General features: G+C 51.2%; 1 protein-coding gene across 1 annotated transcript in view; it reads left to right on the forward strand.

Annotated features, from left to right (window-relative positions):
• XYLT1 (xylosyltransferase 1) overlaps nucleotides 1–14,173 on the forward strand; it is a 299,870-nt gene extending 285,697 nt beyond the window's left edge. Inside the window, exons 10-12 of the mRNA XM_028145748.2 lie at nucleotides 3,341–3,536; nucleotides 9,209–9,542; nucleotides 13,846–14,173. Coding sequence (XP_028001549.2) covers nucleotides 3,341–3,536; nucleotides 9,209–9,542; nucleotides 13,846–14,168 — 853 coding nt within the window. The 3' untranslated portion in view covers nucleotides 14,169–14,173. The remainder of the gene's footprint in view (nucleotides 1–3,340; nucleotides 3,537–9,208; nucleotides 9,543–13,845) is intronic.
• Nucleotides 14,174–16,121: the final 1,948 nt, after the last annotated feature.

The raw sequence follows: 16,121 nt of genomic DNA on the forward strand, positions 1-16,121 counted from the left end.
TCAGTCCTGGGTTACATGTATCCTATATGTACCTTAGAAGCAAAGGGTTCAGGAGAAAATCCTTCTAGAATTTTCTCTCAATCAACAAGTATTGTTTGAAGCATCTACCATGTGTCAGGCTCTGTGTTAGGCACTGAGCACTCAGCCATGACCCAGACAGACCAGCCCCCCGTGTTCCAGGCCCTCCCATTCCAGTGTGAAGACAGACTGTGCCTAAGCACTGGTACACAAGAACAAGGGCTCAGTAGGGATAAATGCTCTGCTCAGAATGAAGGTAAGGTCACATGATGGCAATGAGTTGGTGACTAAGATTCAGCAGTCAAGGAAGATCTCTCTGAAGTAGTGACATTTAAGCAAGATGATAAGACAGAGCCAGCCATGCAATCTAAGAGGAAAAGAGCAGTCCCAGCACAGAGAATATCCCATGCAAAGGCCCTGAGATAGAAATGAGCTTGCTGTGTTCAAGAATCCAAAATAATGTCTGTGTAGAATCTGAAATAAGGTCCACGTGGCTAGAAGGTGGAGGTTTGGGGCAGAGGGAAACAAAATGAGGCTAGAGAAAGAGGCAGGGCTTTGTGGTCCAGGCGAGGAGTTTGGGTTTCATCGTAAGCATTGAGCAGAGCCACTTGTGGTATTTCAGCAGAGACGGTGGATATGGCTATTATGAGGGTAAAGTGGACGGAAGTAGGAGGGAGATAAGGAAGCTGCTGCGAAGGTCCAGGGGAGACACGATGGTGGCCTGGACCAGGATGCTGGCAGTAGCAGATGGATTCAGGTGGAGACAGCAGGGTTTCTTGATAGAAGGGAGGGAACGCAGGCAGGCAAGCTTGGTTTCTAGAGTGCTTGCCCATTGCTCATTTACTTGACCCCTTAGCAGCACCCCCGTCTGGACCTCTCCCTTCTGGAAACTCTTTTTTTTTTTTTTTCCCACTCCCATGCCAACAAGCTCTCCTGTTCTTCTCCCACCATTACCGACCCAACCACCTTGCAGCACAAACATTGACAGTGTATTATTTAGCTCCTGCCATAATGCCGCATAACAAACAAGCCCCAAATCAGTGTTTTGAAATGATAAGCATTGACATTGAGCTCAAGTTCTCAGGTCAGCTGGCCAGGGTTCCTGGTCTCAGCTGGCATCTCTCCTGAATCTGCAGCCGCTGCAGGTCGGGAGCAGGGCTCTGTTGTTCTTGGCTGGGAGCTGCTGGCAGGGACAACTGGGGTGGCTCTGCCGTGCCCCAAATGTCTCGTCCTCCAGCAGGTAGCCCAGGCACGCTCCCAGTTGCCCTAGCGGTCAGTCTTTGCTTGCTTGCTTTCAAGAAATCCTGCTGTCTCCACCTGAATCCATCCTCCACCTCAGTCCACCTCTGCACTGCCAGCTTCCCGGTCCAGGCCACCATTGTGCCTTACCTGGGCCTCCGCAGGAGCTTCCTTACTTGTCTGCCTCCTACTATTGTCCGTAACCTTATACCAGCCATACCCAGCGCCCCTGCTTGAATACCACAAGCGGCTCTGCTTAATGCTTGTGATTGGAATCCTCTCTGCTCTGCAAAGGCATGCTCTCATCACAAAAGAGCAAGAGAGGAGATGTGCAAGGCTTCTTGGGGCCCTGGCTGGGAGCTGGCATGACGCCTTCAGGTCAAGGCAGGTCGGGAGTGGGAAATGGACTCCGCCTCTTCAGGGCAAAGAACCCTGCGAAGCCACGTGGGAAAGAGCATGGAGACGGAGAGGTGAAGGATCGGAGGCACTGATGCCAGCAGCCACGAGATGCTGTCATGACTATTTATGCCTCCAGTACAGTCGCCACTGGCCACCAGTGGGTATTTAAGTTTAATGAAAGTGAAATGAAATAAAAAATTCTGTTCCTCCGCCACAGCAGCCACATTCACGTGCTCGGTAGCCGCAGTGGCTAGTGGCTGTTCTGGTGGAGAGAGCACCGCTGCACCCCGCCTCCCTCCTGCAGCACTGTCCAGGGTAAGGCTTTTCTGCTCCCAAAGCCCAGGCCCAGCGCAGACATGTGTGAGCCGATGCCCAGCGAGCAGCCTGAAGAGGGTGCCGGCTTCTTTCTCAGAGCCCCCGAGGCATCCCAGTCACCAGGCAGTGATTTCCAGAGATGGGGAAGCACAGGGAGGTGGCTTCCCTAACCGTTGTAATGGGACATAAAGACTTAAGCTCCAGATCAGGACCAGAGGGAAGGAGGCTAAGCAGAAACAGTGATTTGTAGAACACTGTTGTTAAGGGGCCACAAGCACCCTCTGAGTGCTGTGCAGTTGACCCACTGCAGAGGCCAGCGGCCTTTTATTCCTCAAGAAGGAAAGAAAGCTGGGCTCAGCCCAAGTTCCTCCCACCTGAGCTCCCTCCTGGGCATCTCGGCTTAGTTCCCCGGCCCCTTTCTCCCAGTGATTGTTTGTGGATCAACGTCAAGCGTCTTAAAACAAGTTACCTCTTCGTGTCTGAATATATGGACCTTGGATTCATTGTTAAGGATAATGCCCAGTGCCTTGACTGAGAAGGACAGTATAACCTTTTTGATAAAGTTGGACAGCAGGCATGAAGGGTCCTTTGGGAGAGGGAGGGAGGGAGGGAGGAGAGGAGAGGAGAGGAGAGGAGAGGAGAGGAGAGGAGAGGAGAGGAGAGGAGAGAGATATCCCATTTTTACTCAAGGATGTTTAATGCAGTATTGTCTGCAATGGCCAAAAAATTAGAAACCAGTTAAATAGCCAGTGATGGGGAACTTGCTCTGTAAAATGCGGTATTACATACAGTGGAATAATATGTGTGTGTGTCACGTTTTCAGAGGGTATTACATACAGTGGAATAATATGTGTGTGTGTGTCACGTTTTCAGAGGCTCTTCAAAAACATGTGATAATGCCTGCAAAATACTATGAAGCAAAAGCAGGATATAACCAGTATGTATATTATGATCTAGTATGAGATTTATGCAAATATATGCATAGGAAATAAGGCCGAAGGGAAATGAGTCAATATGACATTGTTTGCACACCAATGGTGCTTCCCAATACCTAGCACCAGAGAGTCCATAAATATCTGTGCATTGACACCATCTGTGTAAAGAAGCCTCAAAAGTGCAGCAATGTTTATTTTCTTTATTGTGCTTTCATACAACCAACATGCTTTACATTTGTAATCATCCAAAAAGCTAGTAATAGTTGTTGAGATCATAGATACACGGGGAGCAGCGTCAGGAATATGGTAAGCATTGTATAAAATGGGGGTTATTTTAGGAACAAGACCAGCACGGTGGGCGGGCACCCCATTATGAGCCTACACATCTCCAGCCCTGACCCATGAGCTCATGTGAGACTGTGTGTGTTTTTCAGGTACTATCCCATGGGCCACCCAGCGTCTGTCCACCTCTACTTCCTTGCTGACCGCTTCCAGGGCTTTCTGATCAAGCATCATGCTACCAATCTGGCCGTGAGCAAACTCGAGACGCTGGAGACGTGGGTGATGCCAAAGAAAGTCTTCAAGGTCGCAAGCCCACCCAGCGACTTTGGGAGGCTCCAATTTTCCGAGGTAAGAGACTAAACATTGTCACACGTCACTGCCTTTTGCATCCCCCTGGCTGGGTCCTGTTCCGTGGTCTGACATCTGTAGTTGGAGATGGAGGACAAGGGGATTTGGAGAGCCCCAAGATAGGCTCACCCTGTGCCCGTAGAGGGTTCTCCAGCCCCAAACACTGGAACTGGCCATCTTAAACAGGTCAGGAGGAGAAGGACAGTGGACCAAACCAACCTGGGCCCTTGGTCTATTTTTCATAGAACTTCTATTTCTTTTAATATTTTTTTTTAATCCTTGCTAGTGATTCCTCCTAAACTTGTGTTAGTAATGGATCAATAACAAACCAGTTTCCTGATGAAGCAGGGGCATCAATCCTGTTTTACATATTGGAAAATTGAAGCTTATGGAGATTCAGTGGTTTTCTAGATCCGAGCTAGGAAGTGGGAGAGCTCACACTTGAACCCAGGTCTCTTAGGCTGCAAGTCCCATGCTTACTTGTGCTTTTGTCTCCCTGGTTCTTAGCACAGGATTTAGCTAAAATAAGTACCAGATCAATCATTGAATGGATGAGTCGATGGATGAATGCATGGATGGGTGAATGAGTAGATGGATGGGTGGATGGACGGATGGAGGGATGGATGGATGGATGGATGGACGGACAGATGGATGGACAGATGTGTCAGTGTTTGGACAGATGGACTGAAGCATGACCTATGGAATGCAGTTTCCATCTCTCCAGTACAGCATCAGCTTTCAGTTATTTTCCTGCCTGGGGAGATGGATTTATCCAGCACCACCCTTACGACATCAGCCCCACCTCCAGACCTGAACTGCCCTCTTTCTACTTCTCCAGACTCATCCAGGACCACTCTCCTCACACTTGTGTCTTCGTCAAGCATGCCAAGTTTGTTCCTGCCTCAGGTGTGGCATGTTGATCCTCCTGCCTCGAACAATTTCTCACGGGTTTTTTCCTATTTGGGGGTCATTCTGATCTAAATCCAAACAATGCACCTTCTGAGAAGCTGCCTCTGCCCACTCACTTAGGCCATGAAAACTACACTCTCTGCCCGACACATCCTTATTTTAGTTCTTTTCTTAGCATTTACCATCTAACATCATCTTGTTGGTTTCGCTAATCACTTGGTGGTTGTCCGCAAGAGAGCGAAGACAATATCCCTCTCACTCACTGCTGTAAACCAGCACATAGAAGAGTATGTAGCATTTGCAGATGCGGAATAAGGTGAAGGGATTAGCCAAACAACATATGTGCCTAGTCTATGGACACAGACCACAGTGTGGTGAAGGCCAGGGGAAGCGGATGGAGGCGGGGTGGAGGTGGGCAAATGGGGGAAGATGGGAGACATCTGTACTGGTGTCAGCAACAATGACTTCTGAATGAATGAGTGCCTGCACTTGGCTGGTGACCTGGAAGGAAGGGGAAGCCAGATCAAGCTTGGTGAGGGTTGCCCACACAAAACTCCTCATGGGATTTCTAAAGCAGTGATTCATTCCTGGAGTTAAGCACCCCCAATGAGTTTGGCTGCTGGCTTGGGAGCCGATTTTGGAATGTGGAGAATCTTAAGGGATGGGAGTAAGTATCGCACCCACTTATGTTCCCTTGCTAGTCTTTTTCCAGTCCCCAGTGGCCCACCTGGCCAACCTGTGCCCTGCCGAGTGGGCACTAAACAGGCACTGGCGGGAGTTTCTTGTGAAGCCACGGTTTTCAATTAAGGCTCCAAACGGATTGGCTGGATTTGAGCTGCCATGGGAGCCCACTCCATAAATTACTGGCGCCAGGGGGCAATTAGATGCTGCCCCGGTTGGAATCGGTGCTGGGGGCCCAGGCGGCCAATTGAAGACATTAATGTCCCATTAAGGAGATGGATGCCTGGGGGCTGGGCTCTCCCTGTTTATCAGCCTGCCGTTGGGGGACCGGGCACTTCTGGCAGTGACAAATGACGCTGGCCGCTCGTGGCTGGTGATTTGTGAGGGTCCCTGCGATAGCTCTGGTACCCTTGGTGTGAGAGCCACCGAGACCTCTGGCAGAGTACCAACGTGAGAGCAGGGAGCCCCTGATCTTGTATTTCGATTTTTTTTTTTTCTAAAGCCTAATTTTAAGGCAGACATGAAATTGGACAAGAAGGAGGAACAGAACTGCGTGTTGAGTTCTCTCGAATCGGCACAGCCCCGGGGCTATGCATAGGGCCTGGCCCAGGGCAGGTGGGGAGCTCGGATAGAGTTCTCCATCCAGTGGATGTCCCAGGCCAGTGGCTTAGACAGTCACGGAGTGCCCAAGATACACGAGGTGCAGAAGGAACAGCATCCACCAGATAGAGCGGACCCTTGTAGTCATGGGAGTGTTCTCTAGTGGGGCAGCCAATGAGTGAGCAAACAAAGGAACAAGAACACTTCCACTAATAACAAGCATTTTACAAAGAAGGTAAAACTCCCTCCATGTGATTGCTGAGGCCTTGAGAGACTGATGAGGACTACTTTCCACGGGGTGATTCGTTGAGCAAGGCTTTTCTAAGAATAATTTTAGAGCTGAAAACTGTACCCTGGGACCTTCTGAAAGAAGAGCATGTGCAAGGCAAAGGCCCTGGGGCTCCAGGCAGGAGCTTGGACTCCAGGAGCAGCAAGGCCAGAGCACAGTGAGCGGGAGGGAGAGTGATAGGAGGGAGGTCTCTGAGGGGACAGGGAACACATCATGGAGGGTCTTGCAGGCCCTGGAGAGAAGTTTGGGTTGTATTTTAAGGGCTGTGGGAAACCTTTGGTGGGTTTGAAGCTGAAGGCATTGTTAAGCCTGAACTTGAACACACACATATATGAGCAGTTGATCATTTTGTAGTACAAATGGTAAGCAGACTGGACCAGAGTACGGTGTGGACTTCCAGAGCAATGGTGAGAAGACCTCGAAGGCCACCGAGGATGTGACAGCAACAGGGCTCCATCTCAGGCAGACCCTCCTCCCTCGCGCGTGGGGGTGGCAGCTGAGTCTCTCCTCCTTTCAAAGTTTAGAAACAAGATCTAGGTTTTTCCACTGTCAGCCACTTTGCAACTCCTCTGCTGTGTTGTTTTGGTTTTAGAACTGACTTCAGAGATTTGTTCACCCCCAACTCTATAGGGAATCAAAGGATGCTTTCTGGAGTGTCCCCACACTCCCCTAACTGGCGGGTAGTTCCTTCCTGAAGTAGAACCCTGACATGGTTTTGTGACCATTGATCCATCTGTGTCTATTGGAGTCAGTGTGTGCAGGGCCTGGGTGCATAGGGATGTCCATGTGCTTAGCCCCTAATCATTCATGACATAGATAGATGGTGGATGGATAGATCGATATACGCTGGGTAGATAAATATAGAGATATTGAGCACCTACTATGTGCTCAGCACTGTTTTGGGCACTAGAGATACATTGATGAACAATCCGAATATTGTCCCTACTCTCATGGAGTTGATAGTGTTGAGCCAGGGAGAGAGATTAACTTAAAGATTGCAATACTGCACAAAAAAACTACAATGGACAAACGCAGAGAGAAGCACCTTAGTGGTGCCTCTAAGCAGGCAAGGCTTCCAGGTAGTGGTAACACCCTGGCTGAGGCCTACATGATAACTAAGAGCTGGTCGGGAAGAGGGTGGGGAAATGAAGCATACTGTACCAGAAAGAGGTGGGTGTGGACACAAGATGAGAGGCAAGAGTGAGCCCTTCTCAAGGAGGCGCTGAGAGTACTCGGGGGCGGGGGGGTGGGGCGGGGCCTAGAGCAGGGGTGAGTGGAGGATGGGGAGAGGGACAGAAAGGAACAGACCCAAAAGGACCAGACCTTGTAGGACAGAGTGAGAGACCAGACTTAGGAACAATGAGATAATGAAAAGGATTGGGCTTAGAATCAGGTTTCTTTAGAAAAATCTCTAAGACTTGGAGGTGTAGCTTGAATCCTGCTTACTGGTTTATTTCTTCAACCAATGGCATCATTTTAATTTCTATTGTGTCCCAGACAGTGTGCTAGGCATCAGGGGTCCTCAGGAGCAGCCAGCTCCTGCTGATCCATAGGGTGGCCAAGATTTCACAACCCTGGGAGGGATGGTGCCCAGCAGAAATGTCACAGCAATCGCTACCTCTGCTGCCCTTAAGACCACTCTTTAGGCTGTGGTCTAAAGACGGAAACCTGAAGCAAGCTGTGGGCCTATGAAGGGCAGGTTAATAGTCCCATCTGGTTGGTGGTAGGCATTTGGCACATATGTGTTGATGAGTGAGTGAGTGAGTGAGTGAGTGAGTGAGTGAGTGAGTGAGTGAATGAATGGGAGGCAATACATTGAAGAGTAGATAAGAGCACAGCCTTTGGGGTCAGACTTCCTGGGTCCCCCTGCTGGCTTTGCCCCTCACTGACCATAGCAAGTTATCAAGCTGCTCTGAGCCTCAGTTTCCTCATTTGTAAAATGGGGATAATGTGGAGTTGGAAGTGAGTATTAAATGAGTTGATGCATCCAAGCATTTAGCGATATGCCTGGCATAAGCTCCTGGTACCTACTGGCCATGCAGCTCCGTGTTCTGTGTAAGGAATGGACACAGTGACTTGAGGTGAGAACAAGGAGAAAATCAACCACCTTCATGTGGAATCTTCTCGGGGAGTAGATGTGTATACCTTCCCCTGCCCTGACCTGCAAACACACACACTGGAGATGCTGGTCATGCAAAGGCCACAGAAGCAGCGCAAGCCTTGCAGTGTGCTCATTATCGGCTGCCAACGTGTCCCACGCTGTCCTCGGAGCATTAAATGAAAGCTCCCAGGGAGCGGAAGACCCTCGTTTAATTTGGTTTGAAACAGCAGCAGAGCGCAGCATCGGGGATCTCTGCAGTTCATTCGTTCGTTTGTCAAGTCGTTCCCTCGACAGATACTGATGGAGCACCAAGCACAGTGCTAGGCACCACGAGAGAGCAGCGGACCCAGGCACAGGGATCTGGGCAGTTTGAGGACAGTTCATGAGGTCTTCCTGGCTGCTGGGTGGAGAATAGATTGCAGGTGACAGAAGTGGAAGGAGGGAAGGCAAGCGTGGATTCGTGGAGGGCGAAAGCCACTGGCTGGCAGGAAGGATGGATTGTACAACCACCTCCCATCCCTGGGGTCCAGCTCAGAATGTGTTAGGGAGGCCAGAGCTGTATCTTCCTGGGAAAGCCGTGTGAACTCCTGCAGGTGACAGGTGATGCTGAGGGACCCTTCTTTTCTAGTTTATGACAGTGCAGCTCCAAAACCTGAGCTCTAGTCTCACTCAGAACAATCACACTCAACAGAGGCACATGATCTGGAAAACCAAGGAGCAAAGCGGAATCCTGTACCTGTTGAATGGCAGCATGTATGTTTTCTTGGAATGGCCTCAAGCAGGGATTCATTCATTCATTTATTCAGTGCACATTTTTTTTCCAAAGCACCCAACAGGTGCCAGGCACTGGAGGCCCCAAGGTTTAGTCCACGGACCACAGGCCTTGTAGTCCTCCAACCTGGATCCAAATACCAGATCTTCTGCTTGCTTCCTGTCTGACCTTGAGCAAGTAACTTAATCGGAGCCTTAGTTTCCCCATGTCCTCATCTGTAAAATGGGTATATCCTGCCCAGCAAGCAGGATCCTAAGCCTTTCTGGGACCCACACCATAGCTCAGTCTGAGTGATTTCAGGACTCGCTCTCCTGTTTCAGGTCGGCACTGACTGGGATGCCAAGGAGCGGCTCTTCCGCAACTTTGGGGGCCTCCTGGGGCCCATGGACGAGCCGGTAGGCATGCAGAAGTGGGGGAAGGGCCCCAACGTGACCGTGACGGTCGTCTGGGTGGATCCCGTCAACGTCATCGCAGCCACCTACGACATCCTGATCGAGTCCACGGCCGAGTTTACCCACTACAAGCCCCCTTTGAACTTGCCCCTGCGGCCTGGGGTCTGGACAGTGAAAATTCTCCACCACTGGGTGCCAGTCGCAGAGACCAAATTCCTCGTCGCACCTCTGACCTTCTCCAACAGGCAGCCCATCAAACCGGGTGAGTACTCCCCGTGTCTCTGCTGGGAGTCCAGGGTCGGGGGGCATATGCCATCCCCAGGGACCTCAGGGGTCCATCGCCTGGGCGGTGGTCCTGCCCAGATGTGGGGGGGACGGGGCCACTCTCGAGGACCATGCTCTCTGCTCTCAGTAGCTGCTTTTCTGCCTGCACACGGAGATGACGTCATCTGTCTGTGACTTAGGTAACTTTTGATTAGATGCTCTCGCACTGGGCTCCCAGAAGGCTCTGATCATATTTAAGACAGGATGGAAAATAAACCCAGGCAGATATTGAGTGTTAGCAAATCTTGTTCCCTGTGTAAAAAATATTAATTAAAACAGGAAATCCTGTTCATCAAAAAGATGATACAGTAGGTCAGCGGTTTTTCAACCGGTGTGCCACAGAATTTTTAACCCTTTGCACTCACTTGCTTTTTTCTCGATTCCTTTATTCTACTCAGGATTTAATTTTTTAAATACCCCAGATTTTACAAAGCGCGGCAGAATAAAAAACTGGAGTTTCTTTTCATACAAACTTATTTATTTGGAATTTTTTATATTTAAAATTATTGATACATTCAAAGAGTAATTTTAATCTCGATGCTAACCGTGTCGAGTCACACTTGACATCCGAGTGCAAACGGTTAAAGCATGCAATACCTGACTATTTAGTCAGGGGCACTGACCTCTTTTCCCTTAGATTGTCAAGCAAAACAATGACAACAGCCAACACAACAGTAGCCGCCTGGTGTTGTCTCCATCTATCAGATCACAGACCAGAAGCCAGAAATGATTTCAGCATCTGGTAGCTAAGCGTTATGAGCTGGGTGCCATTTAGCCAGTGACACGAGGGGAGGGGAGGGGCGGAGTCCTATAAAAACGGAGTGTTGAAGGGATTCTGTTGACTTTGCTAAGTTTCTGTGCTGAGCAAGCAGAAAGGGAGAGCCCTCGGGTTTTCTCAAGATGGACGTCTGCTTCTCCACTCCCCTCGGAAACAGACAAAAGCTCCCCAGAACTGTCTAGGCCAGCGCACAGCCCTGAGGGCCCCCAGGGTGTCCCGGATCAGGTTCACGTCCTTGGCATCCCGCGGGATCTCCACAGCCAGGCGTGGAGGGGCGCGATGGAAAGGGCAGTCCAGACCTCTGTGGCGGATGCACCTGCTGGACAGAACAAAGGTGTGGTCCTGACTCCATCCCACCTCTGCAAACAGCCCGGGCCCTTCACTGGGGCCTGAGTTTCCCGATGTTTTTCTCCTGGAGGCTCTTCCCACCCATGCCCAGCAAGAGCCGGGGGTCACTGTACCCACTGGGAGCCCCGCCCCATCATCATCATTGGTAATTGTATCTGTTGATGATGTTCCAACAACAGGGAACACGAAGGAGGGAGCCATGCAATTTGTAAAACGGTTCATCAAGAGCAATTTGCTATTGATGCGTCCCCAGTAATCTCAAGAAATCTGATGAGGTGGAATTGAGGAAAATTTAATTACAGAGGTGAGCATTGGAGGCTGATGCTGTCAGAGCACGTCCCACGGTAACCTCCCTTTTCATAAGGGTTTTCTGCATCCACCGCAATGTGTGGTGGTAGATGTGAGCTGCTCTCTTCACTCTGCATGCCGGCGCGTTGTGGGTTTGGTGGCCCCCGCTCCCCACCTGCAGGATGGAGGCATGGAGAGGCTAGAGAAACTAGACCCGCACCAGAGAGAACAGCCTCTGTTCTCCTGGCGAAGGACACAGGGGCTGCCTGCCCTCTGCCAGCATCAAGGAGCAGGGGGCCAGGGCCGGCAGACACACCCGCGCTTACCCAACGTGAAAGGGAGACGCGCCGCTCAGTCACAGCAGGACAGGAAGTATGCTCACGCCTGCCCTGCCCGTCTCTTCTCTCCCACTTGCTCCTCCAAACTGTAGAGCCCGGCCCGTCAGCTTCCTGACGCATTAGGAATGGAAGGAATGACTTTCTTGTCTGTTAGTCAAGGCATATTTTTAATTCAACTGGGTTTTCCATTGCGTTTAGAAGGGCAGACATATATAGGGTGCGCCCCCAAAATAAATACACACACTCTGAATAATCATAAAGGCAGTGTTTATTAAAACACGTTCATTTTAAAAATTGAGTTATCAGCTGTGAAAGTGTGTATGCATTTTGCGGGACGCCCTGTACATGGTCTTTCTTCCTCCTTCCCCACTCAAGACCACACTTGTTAGAAAATAACCTGCCGACTGTTAGGGTGTCCTGGTTGCCGCCTAGGTGATGGGCACTGTCCAGCAAGCAGGAAGGGTTATTCTGAACGCCACTTAGTCTTACAAGGAAGTTCCTTCTAATCTTTTCTTCTAATTCTCATCAGGATCATTAGTCGGTATTTTTATACATACATACATACATACATACATACATATATATATATGTATATGTGTATATATATATACATATGTGTGTGTGTGTGTGTGTATATATATTCTTTTGTTTGACAATAAGCAATGAGTGGGAGCTCCTTCAAAATAGAAAAAACTCACTTTTTTCCTTCGGCCCAAATGGCTGCTCTTTCTGCTTCCCCGTCGCTAAGTGCCTCTGGTTTATACGTCACGTTACCGTTGACAAAGTGTGTGCACTTCCTTCGGAGCCTCTTGCCAGCCCAGCGGGTCCAATTGGTACAAGGATGAGTGTACCCATTTAACAGGTGGGGAAACCAAGTCTTTGAAAGACTGGCTCCGAGATGGAAAAACAAACCAAAACAAAACTGCTTTAGCTTCCAGCTGGTGGATGAGCCTTCAGTAGATTATCATGAGGACAAACACCGGCTTTGGAGTCAGCCAGTCTTAGACTTAACCCCAGATCTGTCTCTAGCAGAGCTGCCTCCGTTTCCCCAACTATAAAATGGGTAGAATAACACCAGCCCAATAGTTGTGCATGTGTGTATTGTGTACTAATAATACCAACAATAGTCATTCAAGCTGAACCTTTCCAAGCACTTGGTATATTCTGATTGCCACTGCAAGCATTTTGTGTGAGTCAGTACATTTCATCATCATGAAGCTGTGAGGAAGGTATTAGTACTCCACCCATTTTACTGATGAGCACACTGAGGCACTGGGCTTTGAAGCCAGAAGTCACACCCCTGGTATGTGGGACATGGGGATTCAGACCCAGACAGTCTAACTGCAGTCCCTGTGCTCTGCCCAAGGCATGGTTGCTCAGCAAGGAGGAGCTGCTGTGAGAGTCCGTGGGACCTCCCGGCCCACTCTGGTCCAAGCATCTGCTCTCCAGGATACTTCCCAGTAGTCTGTTCATGCTCCAACCCTGTCCGGGACAAAGCAGAAACCCGTGGCTGATACAGAGTTCACGGCGGGCACTCAGCAGCCAAGAGCAGGGCTCCTCACCAGGATCTCAGATCATTAGACCCGGTTCCAACCCCGGCTCCCATTACCTGTGTGATTTGCGAAAAGATGCTTAATGAGGCTTTGTGCTCACTGCTCCCTCTGCCCAGAATTCTCTTTCCCAGGATCTGTATGTGGCTTTTTTCTTCCTTCACATTAATCACCGCTCAGCTCAGATGTCACCTCCTCAGCAAGGCCTCCCTTGCTCACCTCATCTAAAGTAAATACCCCAGTAACTCTAACCCAGGGATCGGAAGGCTTGTGCTGTGAAGGGCTAGATAGTAAATATATTCAGGTTTGGGGGGCCACTTACAATCTCTGTGTCAACCACTCAGTTCTGCTGTGGTAGCACAGGAGCAACCACAGACAATATCTACCCAAATGGGTGTAGCCATGTTCCAATAAAACTTTATTTAGAACAATGGGTGGGGGGCCATAGTGTGCCAACCCCCTGCTCTGACTCACTACCCCGTTTATTTCCTTCGTGACTCTTATCACTAGTTGAAACAACCTTATTTACTTTTTTTTCCCCTTGATTGTCATCAGTCTACCCCACTGGATTGCAATCTCCTTGACTGTCTTGTTCTCTCCACCCCATAGAGTAGAGCCTGGAATAAACATTTACCAAATGAATGGGTGAATGAACGCCTTGCAAACAGTAGATGTTTAGTAAACATGAATTGAATGAATGAATGGACTGTAGAAGATGCTGTGAAAATCTGTGAATGAACGAGCTTTGCTCTGAAGTGGGCTCATAGCTGTCTCGGGCTCCGTTTCTTCATCTGTGCGGTGGGACTGGGGAAAAGCCTCCTCCTGAGGCTGGCCTGCGAATTAAGTGGTGCCACTCCGGCGCCCAGCGCGGTGCCGGGCGCACAGCAGGTGCCAGGGTCATGGCTCTTCTAATGATGGGATGGTTCCCTTTGCTTTCAGAGGAGGCGCTAAAGCTGCACAACGGACCCCCCCGTGGCGCCTACATGGAGCAGAGCTTCCAGAGCCTGAACCCCGTCCTCAGCCTGCCCGTCAGCCCGGCCCAGGTGGAGCAGGCTCGGAGGAACGCGGCCTCCACCGGCGCCGCGCTGGAGCGCTGGCTGGACTCGCTGGTGGGCAGCATGTGGACCGCCATGGACGTCTGCGCCACAGGCCCCACCGCCTGCCCGGTCATGCAGACCTGCAGCCAGACGGCCTGGAGTTCCTTCAGCCCGGACCCCAAGTCGGAGCTGGGGGCAGTCAAACCCGACGGCCGGCTCAGGTAGCACTGGACACGGGTGGGCCGCAGCGGATGTCAAAGGGAACACAGCCAGAGGGCCTCCCTCCCTGGGGGTGCCTTTTGTGGGAGGGGCTCTCCTGGCCATAGAATGATGGAGAAGGAAGGTTCTGAGGCCAAAGCAGGGTCTGCCGATGACCTGCCTTTGGCGAGCTGGCTCCTGGGGGTGTGGTCTTACCTCTTCCGGCTGGTCCTCGAGTCCTACAGGGTCCTTGTCTTCCCCTCCAGTGACCAACCCCCCAGACGAGGGATTCTCAGACTTTTCCTTTGAGCAGCAGAACTCTGTTTACGAAGCGCAGTGGTGGGTGGCGTTCCAGGTGCAGGTGAAATCCAGGTCGCTCTGGGCGAAGCTAGGGAGAGGGAGGTTCTTCCTCAATGCTCAGCCCACCGGGCGGTCCCTTCGCCAAGGGCATCTCCCAAGGTACCTCTTCAGAACCCAAGGGCTCTGCAAAACCCAGTTAGAAAAGCACTGCCCAGACGGTGGGTTTGATCGCCAGCCCCACCCTTCGGGCCCCTCTTCCCGCTCCTCTGGCCCAGGAAACCCTGTGCCAGCGCTGACATGACAGGTCACTGAAATCATGCTCACGGGCCCTCCCCAGGGAGGCAGCAGGCCCAGGACGGCTCCAGGCCTCCCACCAGCCCTTCTTAGTCACTACATGAGCAGGGAAGCCTGTGGTGTGACAGGGCCAAGGTCCAGCAAGGTGTGACTGCCAAATGTCCTGGCTTCCATGCCCCCTTCCTCGAGGGAAAATGGGATGGTGAACATCACGTCTCCAGCCATTCATGGGCCAGGACCTTGTTGAGCCTTGACAGTGGGAACACTGGGGCCCGTGGCCATGAAACTCCTAGCGATGGTTTGGAGCAAAACTCCCGAGCTAGACAGCACAGCAATACCCGTCCCCGGCCTGAGCCTTTCCATTCTGAGGTCAGGCCTCCCCCCCAAACCTTTGGGAATCGCACAGTCGGTGCTGTTGGGAGTGACCAAACCAGACTTTTCACGTCCAGGAAAAAGCATTTCCGATTTGGTTTTTAGATTCATGCCCTTCTTTATCCCAGGCGACGTGCCGTGTAAAAGTGGGACACCTGAGTGTCTGCTTGTTTAAAGCCTAAACGGTAGTATTCCAGCGGCCCGAGCTCCCGAAGCCTGGAGGGTTTCCTTGCCATGTGCCCTGGGCAGGGTCCCCTGCTCCTCTGAGAGCCTCTCGCAGGAGACTCGCTTCCTCCTCTGATCCCACCTCCCCCAAAGGGCAGGGTTCCCTGGACAGGTCCCACCCCTGGTTGCAAACTGCCCTTCCTGGAGAGCCAGTCCCTGGTGTGTCTCCCCAGCGTGAACATGAAGGTACTACAGTTCGCTCCGATGACCTTTCAGCTGTTGCCCCTGGAGCCACCCCATTCCCCCACCCAGCAAGGCAGGATGTCCTATGGGCAATGGAGGGTATAGAGAAAGGACACTTGAGATATTTATTATTTATATGTTTTAGTCAATGACTAATTAGTAGGTGCTGTTTTTGCAGCTTGTCAATTACGTTATCTTACTAACTGAAGCTGCCTTTATTCACAAAAGGCGCCCCAGCCCTTCCCCTCCCTGTACTTCCCCCCTCCCCCAGCTCCTAGTGTCTCTGTTTCTATGCGTGTGTGTCTGCCCTACATTCTCCGTGTCCTCAGCAGGGGTGCTGGACAGCGTGAGGTGAACGCTTCGTCCAGCATCATGCACTGGCTGAAAGGGGGAACCTTGGGAACAACGGAGCCTCACATTTCCTTATGCAGGGCGTTAGCTTCATCTAGCCCCCTGTCCCGTTCCTGGGGGTGTTGGAATTCCTGAGCTGTCCCCACTCCCACCCCAGGCACAGGACAGGCCGAGCACCTGCGGCGGGAGAGTGTGCCGACCACAGAGCTCAGCCGTCCTGCTTCCTCCTGACTTACCTCCCTCGGCCAGTCTGAC

Source organism: Eptesicus fuscus, chromosome 4 (genome assembly GCF_027574615.1).
Source record: "Eptesicus fuscus isolate TK198812 chromosome 4, DD_ASM_mEF_20220401, whole genome shotgun sequence".
Lineage (NCBI taxonomy): Eukaryota > Metazoa > Chordata > Mammalia > Chiroptera > Vespertilionidae > Eptesicus > Eptesicus fuscus.